A 21,919-nucleotide genomic window follows, 5' to 3' on the forward strand; every position below is an offset into this window, starting at 1 on the left:
TGAACTAACTGGATTATTCCAACAATGCAAACATCGACAACTTGGTCCATTAGCATTCCATGGCAAGACTATAAATAGACAGTAATGTCTTCTGTTTGTTATTAACTGCTGACATTTACTTCATAAAATATCTGGAAATACCACCATATCATCCAGAGACTGACCTCCACTGAGACAAAAGAAGAGAATATAGGGGTTCTATAAGTAGGAATAAAAGACTCCTACAATATGAAATGTATGTTTTTAACCCGTAACCTCTTTTGCCAAGCAATCAAAGACTTCCCTCAGGTCATTTTCAAGGTAAGCTTATTTAGTTTTATTCTGACACCTTTGTTCATTTGTTTATTTTTTCATGATGTATTCATAATCATCTATAAAAGACGAGACAAAAATGGCGAACTAAGTCCTGCTGGGACGTAGATTTCTCTTTGCCGCCTGTAGAGGGAGCACTTCAAACAACCTCTCTTTAAAATAAAAGTTAGCCTCAGCAGGATTCTGACAAAAACACACATGCTTTTGTGAATCTTGTTCCTCTGAGCGTGTTGTGAGGGGACTCCAGACTGATTGGCCCATCTACAGAAGCGAGCACTCCAGAGATTGGATTAAGCAGTCGCTTGTTTCGGCTAACACGTCGTGCAACATATGCCTCTCAAGTAATGTGTACCCAAACACGCAATTTACAAATAATTAACATCGTGTTAATTAGGCACATTAATTCACGCTGAGCGTAGGCTCCAGAACGGATGCCAACACTCGCAGCCAAAAAAGACAAGAGAGGAGTTCAGTTTCAAGTGGCACAGCAGACGGAGAGGAGAGGGTGAGAGAGACAGTCAAAAGACACAGAGGGTGGACAGAAAGGTTACGCTGCGAGACAAACATGCAAACATGCAAAACAAAGGTCCACCTTTTCCCTTTTTTTTCAAATAAAAAATGTCTGATTACCTTCTCACCACCTCAACACAAATTCTTGTACCATTCGCTCTTATCTTATAACAATGAAACTTTCAGGCTTCATAAAAGACAGAAAAGCCCCATAAATTCCATAAAAGTGGTCCAAATAATTAGTACAGTATATTTCAGGTCCTCTAAATTATACAAGAATAGATTCTTTTTATTGCCATTAATGCACCATGTAAATACACAACTGTTGAAATGTTTGAGGTTGGTAAGCTTTTTTAAATGTTTTGATAGTCTCTTATAGAAGTCATTAATAGAGATCATTGATGCTACATTTATTTAAAATATGGTAAAAACAGTATTGTGTGGATTTAAAATATATATTTTTTATAGTCTTCAGTGTCGCATGATCCATCAGAGATCATTTTAATATGCCAGTTTGCTGCTTAATAAACATTTGTTATTATTATAAATGTTGTGCTGAGTATTTTTCTGTGGAAACCATAAAAGATAGTTTTTTTCAGGATTTTTTGATGAAAAGTAAAAAGTAAAAAAAATTGTAACAATTTAAACTTTAATAAAATATTTACTGTGACTTTTGATCAATTCCATTTAATATACATATTAATAACATTAATAACGAATATAGAAACAATTATTTTCCCAATAATTTGTCTGTGTGTATTTATGCTTCTTAGAGTATTACACACCTCCTCTGTATTGAAATCAACAGCAAGTATAATCACTTTGTGTGAAGAGCACTACTTATAATGTACAGAGCTGCTGCCAATATAAAGCATTTCATTTAATTTAGGATGCTGCCTCAAAAAAATAAACAGCCAGATCCCATTAGAAAACAGGTGAATATTTTTAGAACTGAGAAATGCTGAAAAGGACTGCAACAGCAGCATCATTAATTGTGCTTCAGCATTATGGGAAGGGAATATTGCACCACAATTTTTTAGGTCACACTGTGACTTTCCAAGCAGCGTTCCAAAAAGTGCACAATCCCACCCGCTGTGAGAGAGTTAAACTTTATTTCCACAATTACAAATAACTCAGTATTTATAAAGTGTGCCATAAGAACTTACGAGGTCGTAGCAACAAACATGTAAGCGAGTAAAAATGAAGAAAGGGTTTCAAAGCACAGCGCAACAGTGAACTTATCAAACACCACAACTGCGGTTTTAGTTATTCGACTTCAATATTGACTGACTACAAGAAGCATGCAAGATTTTCATTTGGCGCGAGACACTCACAGTGAGGGTTCCAAAAAGAACGGGGTTTATAAAAAAGGATAAAAAAAGAGAAGAACAGCTCTCTGCCCTTCCTTGTCAGTAATTATCTCTCTGGGGACAATCGCTCCATTCCAGAACACAACCCACACTTACATTCTCTCTCTCGCTTTCTCTCTCTCGCACACATCAATTCTAAAGCTAAAATGCAAAAGCAGCTCCCATGACTCTGTGTTTTACCCTCTCTGATGGGACAACATTCAGATTGTCAGCGTGAATTATGAATAGATAATGATTAGGTATTGGTTCAGACAGAGATGTGAGAATACACAGTCTAACCCTCTCAGTGGATAAGCTGGCGAGGTGAAACTGGAAATAATAATACCAGAGAGATGATTTGTCAAAGGATCGTGTAGTGCTTTTGCTAGCTAGCTGAATAGTTCAAGCAGCCGTTAACCTCTGTTTGAAAAAATTCTGTTGTTTGCAAAATGCAGTTACAAATTATTGTCATATACACAAATAATAAATCAATATTAAAAATAAAACAACAACAACATATACCAGTCTTTCGGCATGACCAAGTATAACACTTAGATTAGGCAACACATTTTCAGTTTTCTCTCTGATATGAACTAGGGTTTAGGGATCTAGAATATGGTCATGCATTAAAAGGCATTAATATGTGCTTTATAAGCACTAATAAAATATGCCAATACGCTAGTAATATACATGCTAATAAGCAATTATTTAATAGTGAATACTGTTTCCTAATCTAAAGACTTACCCGAAGAATTAACTTAATTCAGCCCCGAAACCCAAATGCAGTCTATAGATAAAATTATACATACCTCTTTGTTTGTGTACTTTAACAATTTTATATATACACTATAGTTCACACGTTCAGGGTCAGTGAGATTTTATTTGAAAAGAAATGAATAGTCTTTTAAACAAGGATGTATGAAACTTATCAAAAGTAAGTTTTGTTTTTAAAGCTGGATATAGATCAATTAGTGCAGAAAGTTATATATATATATATATTAACCATAAAATTACCTTACAGCAAAGGACAGGTATCATCACCAGAATGCAGCTATGTATTATAATACAACTATGAACGGTGAACAAGTTAATATTGTGGATACCATATAAATTGAAGATAACAACTGGTTTTATATGCTAATAGACTTCTGGTATCATTACTTTAATAATAAAAACAAGGAAATAAATCAGGAAATGGTAAAAAAAAAAATGCACATAAATGAACACACACACACATACACACACAACCACACTAGTATGGAATTCAGTGCCCAGAATATGAAATATTCATCTTTCATAAAACTTTAATTCAATCCCTCTTTCTCTCTTCCTTCCTTTCTCCCTTTCCCTCAAACTTTCGTCAAAGTGCATTGATCTCAGAGAATAAAATATTGTTGGTGAAAAAAAAAAGAGAGATAACATGAAATGATGACATCTATATGGTTGATAGGGTGAACAATCATGTGCACAAAATGTCTGTCCGGAGGACCTGAACACCCAGACCCTTGGGCTGCTCTTCCTGCCAGTGAATCTGAATGCTTTCTACGAGTCAAATCGACAACTTCTATGATGCTTTTTAGTTTTTTATTTTTTATTATTGTTTTTGTCTTTTTGGAACTCAACAGACTCAATATAACTGTTTCTGTGTTCCACTGCAAACCATGGGTTTTGAAACGACATGGGAGGGAGTAAACGTTGACCCACTTTACATTTTTGGGTAAACTGCTCCTGAGAAAACTCTAGGTCACAGCTCGATGTGCGTTTCTGTTATTTTCGAGGTCACAGTGTCTCAAATGATCTGTGCAACGGTGACTGATTAGAAAACAGATCCAGCAGATAAAAAGACAGAATTGCGCTGTGATTATGATACACCACAGAGAATATTCTGACTCATCACATCTCGGTCTCATTGATGCGGAGGATGGGAGATAGCGAGAGAGGGAGGTTGTCTGATAGATTCGGAGTTCTCCCCTCTCCAGCAGTAATCCCTGAAGACATCCGCGCCAAAACGAGACACAGGCGAACAGCTCCACTCACCCGCAACCGCCCTCACAACACGCTTGGCCTCACACCACTGCCTCTGTGTGTGTGTGTCTGAATGTGTGCTGCGCTTTTCCCATGAGTCCTGATCCACACCTCCCCCCCCTCCCCCCCATCCATAATTCAGGAGAGGCTTGCTTGGCCCACTCTTCCTCCCAACTTCACCGCAAGCTCATGGGGCACACAGCTCCTCAAGGGCTCCCGGACGGATGCCACCACAACCGAATCAACCAGTATGACTTCCCGTCATCTTCCAGATCTGATTTATTAAAATGTCTATCCTCCATCGACATGAAAACACAGTCCCGATAAGACAAGCTGGAATCTCACTTTCACTATTGCAATATGTGCTGCAAAGTTTTACACACATTTCGGCCTGTGAAACCTGACATTTGAAATCATAGTCAGAAAAATATTGTTTTATTTTGGAACAGTTTTTTGAAGAAAAAAAAATTGCATATGTGCTTTATGTTAAGTATCATATTTAATACAGGCTTTTATTCAGAGGTCCAAACTGCAAAAACATGAAATTCATAAAATGCATATAAATATCAGTTAACACTCCTGGATATTCCAATAATTTCATAGTAAGATGATATTTAAATGCTTTTTATGATCACATCTCTGTTATTTTGTTTGGGGTGTGGGATAAGGATGATTAAAAGAAGGACAAAGAAACATTCCTCAAAAGTCTGATTTCGGTAAATCACATTTTAGCATGATTTTTCTAAAAATGATGAATGGATGTAATACTGAATTGCTTCAGTCCAGTAAATGTCAATTTAAAATAAAACAAATATTATTATTCCTAAAAGGTCTTATAAAATTATAAATATCATTATAAAAATTATTAAAGATATCACGGCAATGGACATGAGTACCATGACCTGAAGGATGGCATTTTTAGAAATAATATTAAAAGGCCTTATACAACATTTGCAGTCATATGACACAATTCATGAAGTTTACAACAGTTTTTTTTCAGCAAAGTTTTGATAATGTTGATAATTTGGAGGTCTTGGAAAATTAACGTATCAAATAGACTATATAGGGTTTATAGGGTTAAATGCTGGAGTTAATGCCCTTCATTACTGATAACAATATAGCAACATTTTGGCATCTTACATTTTTAAACAATAAATATGTAAGTCTGCAATTTAAAGGACCTTTCACCGAAATGTCATGTGGAAAAAAGGCTAATCAAGTCTTTTTTCATTATTTAAGTCTATGCAAACAACTATGTTTTTGAAAGAATATTTGAAAGAAAATGTTAAACTCTGCCATCCTTTACTTACATGTCATTTCAAGTTTGTATAAAGTTCCATTTTCTGTGGAACACAAAACATACTCCTCCCCCCATACAACAGAAGCCAAAAAAGAAAAAAAGAAAAAAGAAAAAGCTGCACCCAACTGACTTTTATAGTATAGCCAAAAACAGTTTAGAAGAAATGAGTTTCTGGGTTATTTAAAGCATCAGTACAGTAGATGGGGTTTTAAAGAATTTATTTCAGTGAATTAAAAGTTCTTTCTGGAATATAATCATGCTGTGAAACCCAAGCCTTTTAGTTCCAACTGGAGCCTTTACTTGGAAGATATAGGCACAATGTGATCTAAAGCAATCTCTCCATCAAGTATTTCCAGTGTCAGAAACATCTCCAAAGTTTCTGTCTCACCACAGGACTCTTGAAGCCTGTATCACTGTCACTGTCAGGATTCAGTGCAGCATTTAAGCCTCTCTTAGCCCTCTGCTGGGCTCAAGATGATGCTTCCAGATACGGCCTTGTCTCCACTGCTGATAAAGAGGACGTGGGAAGTCTTGTTCCAAGAGGTAATTCCTCCCTTTGTGCCACGATCAATCCAACACCTCCCTCCCATTCCTCTTGAGTGAATTATGGAGTGGGAGGGGAGGTTTCCTGCCGGGTTTGTTTAAATAACCTCACGCTTTACTGCTGCGTGCACCTGACGCCAGGCCTAGGAACAGAGCCACACATCAGCTGGAAAAGGAGCTGAAGCTGTTGGATGAACATGGGAAGTGTAGAAGAAGAGAGCAGGATGGAAGAAGAGACAAAGATAAAACTGTTCCTTAGCTTTCCCATTGATGTTTACTTTAGTTCTCTTGAAGAAGCACAAGATAACTGATAACATATCGGTTTAATATACTGTTCAAAAATTGGGGGCAGTAAATTTTAATTCAGCAAAAATGCAATATTTTTTTTTCAAATAACTGCATAATTGTTTTCAGCATTTATAATAATAAAATGTTACTTTTACTTGAGTTGTTGTTACTGAGTTGTGAAAGATTGTGTTAAACTGAAGACAGGAGTCATGGCTGCTAAAAAAAATTCAGCTGTTGAATAAATCGCAATTTAAAATCTATTAAAATAGAAAACCGTTATTTTAAAATTGTAATACGCTTTTCATAATATTACTGTATTTTAAATGGTTGATCTTTTCAAAAACATTTTAAAAAGTTTTACTGACCACAAATGTTTTTAATGTAGTGTGTATTAATAATTCCATAATTCCATTTATTTAAAACTATTTGTACTGATCCATTTCAGTATTGGACTGATTCAATTTAAAGTCAGCATTCTCTCCCTTCATCTGTCATCTTTTATTGATTTATTTTCCTCCAAATTTGTTGCAATTCTTTCTGCTTTTACTGTATTTTTCTGATAGTAAAACATAAAAATCATAAGAGACTTTAAAAAATATGACAAATCTCACCAGCCCCAAAACTAAACATATAAAAAAACCTTTAAAAAGTCTAAATCTATATCTTAAAATGTTGCAGTCAACTGAGACGACATGACTTTGGGGCATCAGCAGAAAACACAAAAAGAGGGAGGTCAGGAGTGAATGAAAAGGAAAACGAGATATTAGAGGTTAACCCGAGTCCATATTCGGCACATAACAGCGGTGTGGAGGGGAAACAGAGCTACATAAACATTTAATATCCTGATGACACACACACATATATTCTCCGTCCATTAGAATTACATTAGTCCATTATAAAAGAGCCTGGCCAAATGCATGCATTATCAATATAGCAAGCTATGTGTCTCTGTGAGAGTTTGTGTATGTCTACAAACTACGTGCCAAAGCTTCTTATCCATACAGTCTCTGAGCATATAAGAGGAGAGCGCCTCTCGTTCATTATGCATGGGCCATGTTGACTTTCTGGAAGGTTCTTGGCTCAAAAGTGCACCAGGCTCCTCATAACTCCTTATTTTTTTTATGACTCTGTTTTTACCAAATCTACCGTGCAGCGTGACTTCATTTCTGCTCCCATTCCTGGGTAAAACACACACACTGTATAACACTGTGTAATAAACACACACATGCACAACAATAACAGTGCCCTGCTCATTTCACTGAGCTTTAATGGACACAGTAAACATTCAACCTGTTACCTGATGACACGATCAACAGAGACACAATTTTCTACATCTGTATAATACCTTGATATGTGTGTGCATATTTTGCATGGCTGTGCATGCATCAGGCAAACTCTGGAACATGAACACGCATAAGTGTGACGCTGATCCGGAGGTGAATTAAGACATACAGTTCAAGTGATATTGTTTCGACATTGAATAAGGAGTTGGAGAGAGACAGAAAGCAGGAAGAGCAGAGAAAGACCCATCCTATCACACAGCTGTTCTCTTTTCCTGCTGCCCACACATACGTGCACATGCTCGGAAACAGTGGCATTAGACACAAACACACATACACATCTTCATCCAGTGCATAGATGCATTTATCTCTCTGTAATCTTAACGGTATCAATCCAGACCTGCAGATAGAGCATTTAAGAGTGCTCATATAAGCACACAGAGACCATCTCGAGGTTGTTTTGAAATTTGGGCTGTCAGTCAACAAGACCTGTGTCTTTGCCAGCGCCGGACTACAGCTGAGCCTTCTCAACTCCCCACACTGTCAATCTCTCTTTGCCGTGTTTTCCCTCACAAGTCATCTTAAACAATAGACTCTCCACCACAGAAATGTCTGCAATCTAGGACTGCCAATTGATTAAAATGTTTCATTAACTTAACTGTATGCTAATAAATCAAATGAATAGCATATTCAACATGCATCAATATAATCAACAAAAAGAGCTTATGAATTGTTCAGTTCAACTCGAACCTGATTAATGAGCCTAATATCCTCAGCTCTTCTTCACTTAAACCGGCACTGATGCCATTCTACAGCAGCAAACAAAAAACAAAACAGATTCCAACAGTCTTCTTCCAAATCTGCTAATAAATACATCTCTGGTTTGTTTGTTATTGTCTGATGAAGTGTTGCGCTTCAGTGGTGGAAGTTTTCTAGGATGTCACAGTTGCAGGGGCATTGCATCACGCTTTGAAACTCTCCTCGCCTCAACCCAAAACAAGAACAGTGTTTCAGTTCAGATATTAATTATTCCCCCGCTAATAATGTCCATGAGGAGAGATGTGAAGAAAATACTGAATTAAAGCACTTCACAGTATTTCAGAAATCAGCTCCAGAAACAGGCTGTATATGGTCCTGCGTTCAGGTTTGGGTGCTGCAGATCAATAAGCTAAAATCAGGTCACTAGGGTGGTACATGCTAAACCACATTGTAAGTCCTACTCCATAGCGAGTAGGCTGCTGTCTGTAGCCTATATAGGCATCTGCCTTCTGAGGCAAAATCCTACCTGAAATGGAAACGCATAAGTGGCTGATTCAGAACGGTCTACATCGATACAGCTCCACGCTCCACACACTCAAGTGAAGAACACAAGGGACTTGACCCACTATTGATTTCAATGGAGTTTGATGGTAACTAATGTTACTAAGCTAACCCAATATTCATAAAAATAGCATATTGTGTTAAATATTTTCTGACCTTTTTTTATAGATGAATTAGATATGCAGATAAACATTCAATAGATAAGCAAATCTTTTATCACTTCAGGAGACAAGAAATGAGAACAGACATATGTAGAAGAACAAGAAAGACTAAGCTTCAGTCCTGGAGAGTGAAAATGAAAGAAAGAGAAAAGAGAAGGAGAATGTGAGGCCATTTAAACTAATGCATTTCAATAATCCCTCCATTATCCATCCATCCACAATGGTATGGTACTGTGGTGAAAAAAAACGCCCTCATCTTATCATCACAGACTTTGTTTGTGAATATAAGTGTAAAGTCCTTGTCTCTTAAATGCTTCTTGTTTTTATGTTTGAAACTAATATTTTATATATGTTTGGAGATGGTCTGACAAGATTTCTCAGAACTTGAAATAATCTGCTCAGGGTTTTCATAACTATAAAAAGAGTTTTTAAGTGTAATCATGTTAAGTTTTTAATTTCCTTTTTAAATGGGTAATTATGGAGCCCCTCTGGTCCCACTTTGTCCAAAAAAAAAATACTAAGATACTAAGATACTATCTTGAGGCCACAAGTTACTATCTTGAGGCCACGAGTTAGTATCTTGAGGCCACAAGTTAGTTTCTTGAGGCCACGAGTTAGTATCTTGAGGCCACGAGTTAGTTTCTTGAGGCCACGAGTTAGTATCTTGAGGCCACGAGTCGCTTATCTTAAAGCCACGAGTCGCTTATCTTGAGGCCACGAGTTACTTATCTTGAGGCCACGAGTCACTTATCTTAAAGCCACGAGTCGCTTATCTTGAGGCCACGAGTTAGTATCTTGAGGCCACGAGTTACTTATCTTGAGGCCACGAGTTACTTATCTTGAGGCCACGAGTCACTTATCTTGAGGCCACAAGTTACTTATCTTGAGGCCACGAGTCACTTATCTTGAGGCCACGAGTTACTATCTTGAGGCCACGAGTTACTTATCTTGAGGCCACGAGTTACTTATCTTGAGGCCACGAGTCACTTATCTTGAGGCCACACGTTACTTATCTTGAGGCCACGAGTTACTTATCTTGAGGCCACGAGTTACTTATCTTGAGGCCACGAGTTACTATCTTGAGGCCACGAGTTACTTATCTTGAGGCCACGAGTTACTATCTTGAGGCCACGAGTTACTATCTTGAGGCCACAAGAAAGTGCTAATTATTTTTTTTGACAAAGTCGGACCAGAGGGGCTCTGTAGTTTTAACAATCATTAGGAACCTTTCTTTATTTGAAACAGCTGTTAAAATGCAATGTGACCAGTCATCTAGGGAACTATGAATGTAAAATAAATAATGAGGAAATAATTATTTTCGGGTCAGTGATGAAGGTCTTGAAGTTCGTAGAAATGTCCCTGTTTTTTAAATAAATAATGTCAAATATATGTTGTACAGTGAGTTGCCTCATTTTTTTTTTAGCTGAATCTCCTCTATACAAGCATAAGCCTTTTATTTTTGCCTGAAAAATAAAAAAAGTAAAATGGAAAGGACAATATTATGTTTAATTTAGTGCAGAATAATGTTCTAACCGATATCTTCTAGCTTAAACTATGCTGAAAATCTATATTTTTTTACATCATCTAAAACATAATGTAGAAATCATTTAACTAAGACATCAAATTTAGACCTTAGAATTCCAAAATTAGAGTTAGATAATGTACAATATTTAGGTTTACTGGCAATAATGACTGGCTGTTGACTGTACATTATCCCATTTATTACTTGGCTACTGACCAAATAAACAGATAAATGTACATATTGATTTAAGATTCAATTATTTTATTAGTTTACTTGTAGATTATCTTAAAGCTTCCGCTAAGGTTACCTTGGACAACAAATCAATTCTACAGGTTAATGGACACAGAATCAAGTATTCCAGAGGGTGCATTAAAAATGCGACATTGGATGTGTGCGATATGACCTTATTTCAAATAAATAATTCATAAACAGTAAATACATTAAATCAGGACATGGTGAACAAAAAGTGGATTAGATTATCTTTGATCTGATGTCTTGAAATGTAAAGCAGAGGAATGAGTTACTCAATGGAACCTGAACAGTGATTACTGTAAACATGTCATACAAAGACAAGCAAGAATAAAACAAGCATACTGATGTGAGGCTACACCGATGCAGAAAATCCCTAATGATGCTTGCTGGAGTGAGGACTGAGAAATTTATAAAGGGCCTGAGCAGATGTAGTATGCAGTGCTTGTGTTTGTGTGTGAGTGACAGTGATGGAGTGAGGGTGTATGTTTGTGGCTGAAACTAAGAGGAATCATCTCTGAAGACTAAAGATGAGCTGTCACAAGAGACGGACTGAACTCTCTCCTCAATCGATATGGAAGATTGGTTCCCTATGGGCCTCCGGAGCCAACGCAAACTTTGGTCTTTCCACTTTTAAATGGTGTATATGAGAATTACAAAATATTACATGCTGCAATGTCGAATTAACATGCAAAGAAGAACTCTTTGAAACTTGTCATCTGAAATAACATTTTAAATGACAAATTAAACATTTTAGTGTTTGGATTTTATGCCTTTGTTCAATTAAAACTATTCAAACCTCACCAAATGAAGAAGAATAAAATGCCATGTCTTAAGAAGAGGATAAAGCTGAGGCTATTGTAATGCTGCCCGCACAGTCCAATGGCATATTCATTTTGCATAATAAAAGTATATATTTCGGAATCTATCAGCACTACAAAGACCCCCGGAAAGGGAGGGGGCTTCAGTGAATATTTGACTCACACGTTTCTTTGCAACAGGCAGAGTGTTCTGCATGACTAACCAAAAGCAGAGAACTCAATAAGGACAGACAACACAGCTCAAATCATCAGAGAGGAAGATAGGGAAAGTGTGCAGAAAAGGAAAAACAAAAACTAAAAAATGGACAAGCTAGCAGAGCTTTGGCAAATGCAGCCAAATCTAGATGAGCTAGCTCACTGCAAACAATTACTCTCTCATGCTTTTCAAGGTGTTTAGACAAAATCTGGCAGAGCTGCAGGACAAATAATTCACAAATATGAACCTTGCAAGTCAGTTTACCAATTACAACACATTCTTAGTCTACTTTTCCATAGTGAGATGTAAGGCCATTAACCACATAGTGTTGTTTTTATGGGAAGTTTAGGGAACTTATTTCCTGGAAGACCAATAAAAGTCAATAAGATCTGCTGGATTTAGTTGATTCAAAGTCCTCTACAAATTTTTATGGATCATTACCTTCTACATTTCCAGACTCCATAGATACAGCCATGCACCGTCAAGCCTGGTTTCAACTGGCACCAGTACAAGCAAATTTGCAGACAAAACGACACTGTCACATGATAAAAGCTTAAATCTTACTGTATCTTTTTGGTCCATCCTCCAGGCAGAAGGCAACGGTCAATGTAGCGTCCTCCTCAAAGAACTCTGTAGCAAATGCATCCCACCACAGACTATCACTCTCCTGGGAAAGAAGGAGAGTCACGGATAATTAATGGGAGTTAATTATACTGTGTGATATGCTTTGTCATTCTTACAAGTCTATTCAATAGGAGTAAAAATTCTTAAAAAAACTATATTTTGTGTATAACTCCACTCATTTTTGTGATTTAATACACATCCGTCAGTAAATTTGTTACTTTTATTCAGTAAGAATGCATTAAATTGGCAGTAAAGACACTCATAATGTTACATTAGAGATTTCAGCTGAAAATCGACACAAATAGACTACTGTATGTTACGATTAAATTCGGTTGAGATTGTTTGGGGTGGGAGTTTATACGAATGTATTTCTGAAGGGAACTAACCTTCTACAGAAAAGTTATCATCTGTGTAATGCCCATTAAAGTAATGTTTAGCGCAGCTGCTTTGTTTACAGCGATAAACAAGGAAAGGCTGTATTGCGGCTGTTACATAAGTGCCACCTGCTGGCAGTGAGTGAATTTACGTTCTCATTCAGCCCGTCTGCTGTTGTAGTCAAAAAGTTAAAGTCAGACCATTCTGCTTCAAATGTGCAGAAATATGCAGCATTTTGTCTGAGAAATAGTAAAAAGACATCTTTTCATTCATACCTTGTCTTAAAAATTACTTTGTTAGAAAAATCATGAGAAAACCGTGGAATAAGTATCATGAATTGTATTGAATTGTGAGTTGAGTAAATTGTTAAATTCCAACCATTTCAAATAAATGCTGTTCTTTTGCACACGATAAGAATCCTTTCTACAAAAATATTTCCCTTCTCAACATCACTAAAAATAGAAAATTACGATTTATGTTTATTTTGTAATTTCTTGGGTGTTTTTAAAGTCTTGAGGTTAGCATTAATGTAATCATCCATTGACAAGTACCTCTGTGTGCTTTTTGAATTAGCAATTCATAATTAATAAACACAGAAACTCCAAACACTTGCTTTCTTGTGACCATGAAAGTATCAGTTTAAAATAGCCTAGGCCTGTACCTTCCCTGATGTCTTGCTCTTTTCTCCTAAAAGCTCATTTTTGGACCATTCTGTGATCCAGCATTCAAATAACATGAGCGCAGTGCTTATAAATGCAAGTTTTCCTTGATTAAAGATTAAAGGTAATGTAGAGAGCACCGGCGCACTGTTATTAAAAGTCAACAATAACAACAAAATTCATTATAAATAATGTACATTCAGGGCACCTAGATCCTCCAAATCCACTGCTAATGGAAAGATTTGCTAATTGACTTGAATTAAATTAAAGCCACTCCATCAGATGGCACGCTAGCTGTGAACACACTCAGCGTATGTAAAATTAGACTCCGCGGCATCCTGTGATTGACAGAGTTCTGATTCTAACAGACATCGTTTAGGCCAATGTTGCCATCTAGGCGATGTTGCCTGGTGACAGATCACAAGCCGTCTCAGATGTTTACAATTAGGGCTGTCGTCTTCAGGCAGCATCACATTGTATAGAGGCTGACCCTGGAGACCTCTAGTCCCGCGTTCCATATTCGAGAAGTGCTGTTTTCCAGTATGGAGGAAGCAGCCTCGTCTGCTCTGTATTTTGGGAGTGAGTCAGTGCCCTATTACAACCTGCCATTTTAGTCACTGTGAGTGAGTGATCAGTTTTGACAACGGTGATCGTTTTTTCCATTCAATAAGGCAGGACGCTGATGTTTTCCAACACAGCTGGTTATTAGCACCACACTATCACTCATGACACACAGTTTTGGCTAAAACTATTTTCCTTGCTTTTTTACTTGTGTATGTGTTGTGAGTTAGTGAATGAATGTGTGTTTGCATGTGTGATTAAACCTCGTAGTCACACTCAGCAGGATGCATGACTTCATCAGATAGTCCTGCTTTCTTCGTTTTTACCTTTTTTCACATCTTGGCCTCTTGTGGGTTGGCAAAGCTTTGAGTTAAAACAATCTTAAAGTCAAGTGTGCATATATTAAGGATAACTGGTGTAGACTATTATACATTACTATGGTACATTACTATAATTTGAAAGTTTAAAATTAACAAAAGAGTTTCTATTTATTTTTAGACAGTAATCAACATTCAAATAACCCAGTCCTAAAACTTACCCCGTTTAAGGTCTAAAAAAAAGACGTTGTTGGCCTGTATCTGACTGAATTGGGTAAGTATTAGCTCCTTTTCAGCCACATCACATCTCAATCTACAGCGTCAATCTAGTGGTGATTGAAATCCCACAATTCTCTGAGCTCCTTTTCAGTTCAATATCTTTGCAGCTCATTGATGGGCGCTCTTGAGCTGAGCTTATCAAACAGTGTTTGTATCAGCAGGTGTTGACTGCTCTCTTTGAGTGTTCATTGATCTTCTCCACTGTAACATCTTCCTGATGATGGGTCAATGGCCCGCAGGGGGATCCATCTTACTGTACAGTCACCACCAATGACCTCATCAGCACCAAGAAGCTTTGACCTCAGATTAGGTCCTGATAAATAACTGTGATAGAACATTCATTGTGTTTATTATATATATATATATATATATATATATACACAATACATATCTCATGATTATATAGTCTATGATCTTTTTAGCCTTCTTTCAGCCTTGTCTTGTAAATCAAAATCAATTCCATTAAATCACTTCGGTACATAATGAATACAATGACCCATGTTCAAAAATGGTGAAAGGGCCCTCCATTATGCTCTGAAAACAAAATATCAAGCATATAGTTTGAGATAACACAGACGAAATATTGAGTTAGCATGTAACGTAATTACTTTACACTGTCATTGTTTTAATTACTTTGATATAAGCTAATTACGGAAGAGCATTAATGGCTGCTAACAGCATTATCAGTATCTGCAGCAGGACTCAGAGTTATAGGATTTCATTTATCTGGAAGGCAATCTGCACTGTCACAATCAATAGGAAATCTGATTGCCCATTTGCACTAATTAACCCTATTTAATGCCTCAGCAGCCCTCACAAACAGTAACAGTAAACCTGCGTAAAGGTATGTGATGTGCCAAAATTGGAAAGAAATGCTTTTGTTTTTACTGTTAAATAGGATCATTTCTTTTATTGTACCATAGTTCCATAGTCATGTGGTTTACATTTAAAGTGATATATCTGTTCTGTGCATCCCAGTTGCACTGTTCTTATATAAATATTTTTTGCTCTTGACTGACTGATGGAATAAACCAAAGCTGCTGCATTTCAGAGACATAGATCATGTTTGATAAAGATGACATATAACACTGTAGCCAAGGGAGAGTTGGCTATAGATCAGTAATCTTTAGCTGACATAGAAAATGAGAGGTTCCTGCCTTCAGTGCTGATTGTAGCTGTCTAGCGTGCTATAGCTGATAGTGAGCTTTGATGTACAGCGCACCGATCAGTTCTTCAGGACCTCAGGTGAACTAACATGGGTGTCTGCACAGGTTGCCTGAAGATAAAGCCGTATTGATTGGAACGTCTAAAGGGATTCATCAATGTGCCAATGGTGGTTCTCGACCCAGTCACCGCTCCGCAGGGGCCAAGCAGCTCAGATTTATAGTAGATCCAAGAGCTTAGAGGAACAACAACGTCCCATATCCTTTGTAAATAACAATAGCGGCTGCTTTTTTAAAACAAACTAACCAAGTAACTGATATGTATTCTTTTCACACGTACACACTAATACAGGTGCATTCTCAAAAAATTTGAATATCATGGAAAATGTGTTTATTTTATTTTTTTATTAAATTCAAAAAAGCAAACTTTCTTATATTCTAGATTCATTGCAATCAAACCAAAATATTTCAAGAGGTTTTTTGGTTTTAATTCTGATGGTTATGACTTACAGCTTAGGAAAATAAAAAAAATCAATATCTCAAAAAAATTGAATATTTCATTTTGAGTTTGATTTGTTTAATTAATTTTTAAAATAAACCTGCAGTTTAGTAATAAATTAATAAAAAAAAAAGCTACATTTGCCAGATTTGTGGCTCTTTATCATTGTGAGTTTTAATTGAGATTATCTGCATTTTAATTTACTTTGTTTCATGCAGATGGTTGCACTGCTGTTTGCGAGTTTGTGAATGCTGTCTTATTATTGTGCCGCTTGGGTCAGATTTACCTGCCACTAGCGATGTACAAAAAATGAAGGTAAACTGTAAACTGAGCGTGATTGCCGTGATCCAAGCGTGATTGCCGTGTTCACATATGCCCAAATAAACCGAGCTAAGGGGAAAATGCGCCAGGTTCCGAAACAATGGGCCAGGTTAGTAAGGTAGTTGTTAAGTTTAGGTATGTGGTCGGATTAATGGATCTAAAATATGGTCATGCTGAATAAGGCATTAAAATGTGTTTTATATGTACTAATAAACCAAATATGCTAGTAATATGCATGCTAATAAATAATTAGTTAATAGAATTGTTCCTTAAAATAAAGTGTTACCAAATAAACAATATAAAGTAAACAATATAACTGAATCAACAACAGTTTGTTCTGTCTATAACTGGATATTGCAACTAGATATTTCAAGTCAACAATCAAGCTAATGATATTCATAAAAAAAAAAACTTCCAAAATTAATTGAAATTCATAAACTACAGTAATCCCTGTTTAGTATTTGCTAGTATTGTAGAACACATTTATAGTTTTTTTGTTTGTTTTTGTTTTATTTGGTTTCGTTAGAATATTTCTATTTATTATAATTAGTGCTGGCAAATGATTTATCGCGATTAATTGCATCCAAAATAAACTTTTTATTTAAATAAAAATTATAAAGAAATATATTTAATTTGTAAAAATAATACATTTTTCTGAAATATATACATGCATGTGTGTGTAATTATAATAATATATACATAATAAATATACACGGTACACCTACATAGATTATGTAAATAAAAACTTATTTTGGATGCAATTAATTGTGATGAATCGTTTGACAGCACTAATTATAATTTTTGATTTACTTTTATAGTATTATTAATAAAGTAATTTATTACAATATATTTCCTCATAATAGTTTTTGTTTAATCATTTAAATGGCGAGTTTAGAGCCAATGATCGTTGCTGCACTGCATCAGTGTGTTCTTCCTGTTGGTGTTTGTTTGTTGTGTTCCCTAACCACCTAAATCCAGCAGTCAGTTTCAGAATGGTTGGAATATTGATTTTATTTAGAGGCAGTGCGATCCAGCATTAATAGTACTATAAGGAGTATCAACATTTCTGTTTTGAATGGTACTGCGCTGAAGGCAACCTAATCGTTCATGCGACATGGGAATTGGTGTAAATTGTCCTTATATATCCACATCTGCGAACTGACATTTAAAAAGTCCTCAGCCAGGCAGACTCCATTTAGACTCACCTTTCAGGACTCATGAAATGTACACAAGGTCTTTGATGAGCTGAACAGAGCTGTGTGTGGGCAATCACGCGCAGGGTTTGTACAACTGCTGTTGAACTTCTTCCGCCTACATATCAGTGACAGCCGCCGACAGATCTCAGGAATACTAACGACGTAAACAAGCCAAAACCGTGGTAGAAATGGCAGTAAGCACGTAAACAATTCATGCATCGATTCATGATACCTCATTTTAGTAAACAATGACAGTATAAACAACATCTATGGATATTTTTAAGCAAGCTACTCTCGCCTGCTTGTCCTTGTTTTGCTGTTGTTTTAAGAACAACTGAATGTCGACAATATTTGGCTCTGTTATAAGGTTAAGTGCACATGATCTGAATTATGCAAATGAAATAAGGCATGGGAAGTAAACTTGAGACCTTCAGAAAATCCTTACTGCATTTGACACCCATTAAACATACACCGTCAGTTATTTATTTATTATTTTTTTTAAAAAGAAGAGATTTGTACTTTTATTCAGCAAAGATGCATTAAAAAAACGCATATACTGGTTAGGAATGTTTGAAGCATGGTAGCTGGTTTAAGCTGGTTTAAGCTAGACCTTAGCTGGTCCTGAGCAACCAACCAGCTCAAACCAGGCTAATATGCTTCATAACATACCTAACCAGCACATGCCTTTTTTTTTTAACAGAGTAGGTTCACAACCCATCCAAATATTGATGAAGCTAGTGCGGTGAAAAATCAACCCATGCAGAACACTTACGGCTGAGAACGTGATGTTTTGCCGGTGATAACACACCCGAGGCTCCTCAAAAACATCATCGCTCAGGGCTGGACAAAAGGAATCAAAAATATGATCTGTACAGAAAAAGTCTGAAAACAGGAAGTTGGTAAAAATGGGCGAACCCTCTTTATCTGTTATCAGCACAACAGTGTAGCCTGGAAGGAACTTTGGGAAAGCCGCAGGAAAAAGGTGGGACTATTGTCCTAGTATCCTGCCAGTTTAAACGCCACCTTATTGTTCCAGAGATTCCATTTTTTACTTCTGTTTTGTTTTCAATGTAATATGTCACAGATCAGCCGGGACCCCATAACCTGTTTTTGCATAATGCAGCCAATTGATAAGAGGTTTGTACGTTATCTTCATCCCATAGAGAGTGCAAAATAGTGTTTAAAGACTTTTAGGTCCACTGCTACCAATAAAAAATAAAATAAAATAAAACAATGTCACTGATACATTACTGATGGTGAAATATTTCTCAATCCTATTTGGCTGACTGCTTAACAAAACTCATCAATTTGGACACATCAATTTATGCTAGACTTATCACGTGCTCTTAAAAAAATCCATTGTCCATCACCTTCTTCCTACAAAATCAATTAGGCAGCATGTAATATAAATGATGATGGACATGGTTAGACTGATTTGCCATTTGGTGCCATTTTAAGCTCTTATGGGACTGTGGAGGAGCTGAGATGATTGGTTTACCAGACTGAGTTTCTCCACAGTGAAATGCATTATCGATCGCACTCAGATCAAAACGAAACGTTACTGTGAACTCACAATGCTCCTTTGCATAAATGCATCCCATTCCAAAACCATTAGACAGATTAATAAAGCTAGTCTTTCATTTGTTGTCTTCTTAGTGACCTGTCCTTTTTTCACACTCTTTCAGAGCCGGTGAATATTAAGAAGTGTTATGCTAATGATTTTTTACCAGCTATGGTTGATGAAACTCCTCCTCTGATTATTAAGCAGCATGCTTATTTGAATATGCTTACGTGGCAGGTTATCCAGAAAACATTTTAAATGTCAGCAAACATCTCTTTCAGAATGCAGGCCTAAAGGAAAACATGTCCAAATGCATGTTTAAAAGAGTACAAAAACAATTTTTTTTAAAAAGCACACTATTTTTGGTTTATGTTGTACAGGCTGATACAACAAACTGAACTGCATGGATGCAGAATAAGGCAAAATCATGCTATTGTTTAATTGTTCTGTTCACAGTTACCCGTGGTTCATTTTTTTCTGCAAGTGAAAGTGCCCAAAAATCAGCAGGATAAAGAAGATAAAGTCCATTTCAGGGAAAAGTCAATTCACTCAGCAGCCTTATTTGCAATGGCTCTGGGCAGCAAGAATTTTGGCCATGCAAATGACAACTACTTGCAAATACCACATTTAAATAACATATTTTAAATTATCAACAGAATCTGACATGAACTTCTAAAATTTCTAGCAACAGCTGTGATGATGTGATGAATTTACCAATTGGAAGGTGTTACTTTACTTATTCTATCATATTGTGCTTTATACTTACTCCCATAGTAATAAGAGTGAACCATCTTGATGTACAGTACATACAGTTTTTGATACACTCAGGTGTAAAAACGGTTACTGGGGATGGAATGTGGAAAGTACGCTTTCAAAATGTACACCTTTGTTTCCTTAAAGTTACATATTAATTCCTGTCAAAAGGGTACAGCCCCAGTAACAGCTTCTATAACTTTTCTTTCTGAGAGTGTAGTATTTAGCTGGTCATCTGATTTCTGAGCTTTTATTAGACCAGGTTTTTTGTTTTGGTTTGACCTTATAGACTGTTTTTGGAAAATATCCAACATGTTTTCTTTACATGAAAATAAAATGCACTGAAGTTCTTGAACAAGAGAAGCTGCTATTTTGGAAATTTTTGAAGTTGGAAATGTCCATAGGCAAATCAATGTCTGTAATTAATGCTAACTACTTTCTTGTGAAGTGAATAGCAAATTCACTATTAGTAAATTCAGTTTTAGACTCCTGAACAGCCTTAACCCAACTGTTAACTCTATTTTACATAATACAAACCACTACCAACTAACACGTTTAAGTGTGAAAAATAATTGCTTTCACGTGTTTTTTTTTTATTATAGAATAAATATAAAGAAAACCGATAGAATAAAAAAATATAGCAAGCTGCCTATATTTGTGCTTTTGTTAATTGTATAATAAATGAAAAGAAAACAAATAGATAGAATAGAAAAACAGAGAAGCTAGTCATTCCCTTTTTTTTAAAAATAGCATTTTACAAAAGCATTTCATTAACGTGTCAGCCTGTTAAAGCTGCATTTTTATTTAGCTGAATTCGATCAGTCTAATAGTCTCCCCCTTTAGATTTGAAACTGTTACTACAGAAAAAAATTAAATAGAGATCTTTTTTTTTTAAAAGCTGATGATGTGTAGTTTAAAAGTGTATTTTAGTGCATTTAAAAATAATCAGTGTAAAATTCAGGTGGGTCGGATATGTTTGGTGGTCTGCATCAACTCGTGCAAATGATTCCTCCACTCTGTGGAGTTTTGCTTGACATCGACACAAAACCAGACTTCATTCACACCAATAGAAAGCATTTTTAAACTATGTGAACTGCTCCCTATCTCTTACATAGTGCACTGTGTGTCATTTGCCATACAGAACATAGTAAATGCATGAACAAGCGACTGATTTCAGCCTCAGTTTCAGCAGCTTCAGATTCTAGAAAGCATTTGAACACTTAAAATCATTGATATGTAGAGAGAAACTTAATTTTGAATGGATTTATTTTCTAAATGCAAAATTTGTCAACATACAAGCGTATGAATAAACTTAAGGCTAACATATTCATACTAATAGCCAAAAAACTTAACTTTTGATTTTAAAGATCTAGATCTAACAGATGATTGATAGCATCACAGGATCCCATTATTTATCAACCAATGAATGATACATCTTTGACATATTAAACTGGGATTGGAGAAAGCATTTAAACAGAATACTTAAAATATCATTTTCATGACAAAAATTTCTGGCACTCTTTAAAATGCAACAGTCTAACTGCTCTGCTCTGAAGTTAGTTTGCTGCTAGCAAATGGGCTGACCATTTTTAGCCTCTGGACAATAAAATCCATCAATCACCAGCTTCTGTACCGAGAACTCTCGAGTCAAGAGTCGGGACTCTTGAGCCCTCTTGTCTAGCTTTCCTGAGCTCCTTCCTGCTTTTGTCCAATTCTACTTTCACTTCAGTCATGT

At 36.2% G+C, this 21,919-nt stretch overlaps 1 protein-coding gene across 2 annotated transcripts in view; it reads right to left on the reverse strand.

Annotated features, from left to right (window-relative positions):
- LOC127971158 (LIM domain-binding protein 2) overlaps positions 1 to 21,919 on the reverse strand; it is a 44,722-nt gene that overhangs the window by 19,565 nt on the left and 3,238 nt on the right. For both annotated transcript variants that reach the window (XM_052573990.1, XM_052573989.1), the window contains exon 2: positions 12,441 to 12,543. In XM_052573990.1, the coding sequence (XP_052429950.1) occupies positions 12,441 to 12,543 (103 nt within the window). The remainder of the gene's footprint in view (positions 1 to 12,440; positions 12,544 to 21,919) is intronic.

This window comes from Carassius gibelio, chromosome B14 (genome assembly GCF_023724105.1).
Source record: "Carassius gibelio isolate Cgi1373 ecotype wild population from Czech Republic chromosome B14, carGib1.2-hapl.c, whole genome shotgun sequence".
Taxonomy (NCBI): domain Eukaryota; kingdom Metazoa; phylum Chordata; class Actinopteri; order Cypriniformes; family Cyprinidae; genus Carassius; species Carassius gibelio.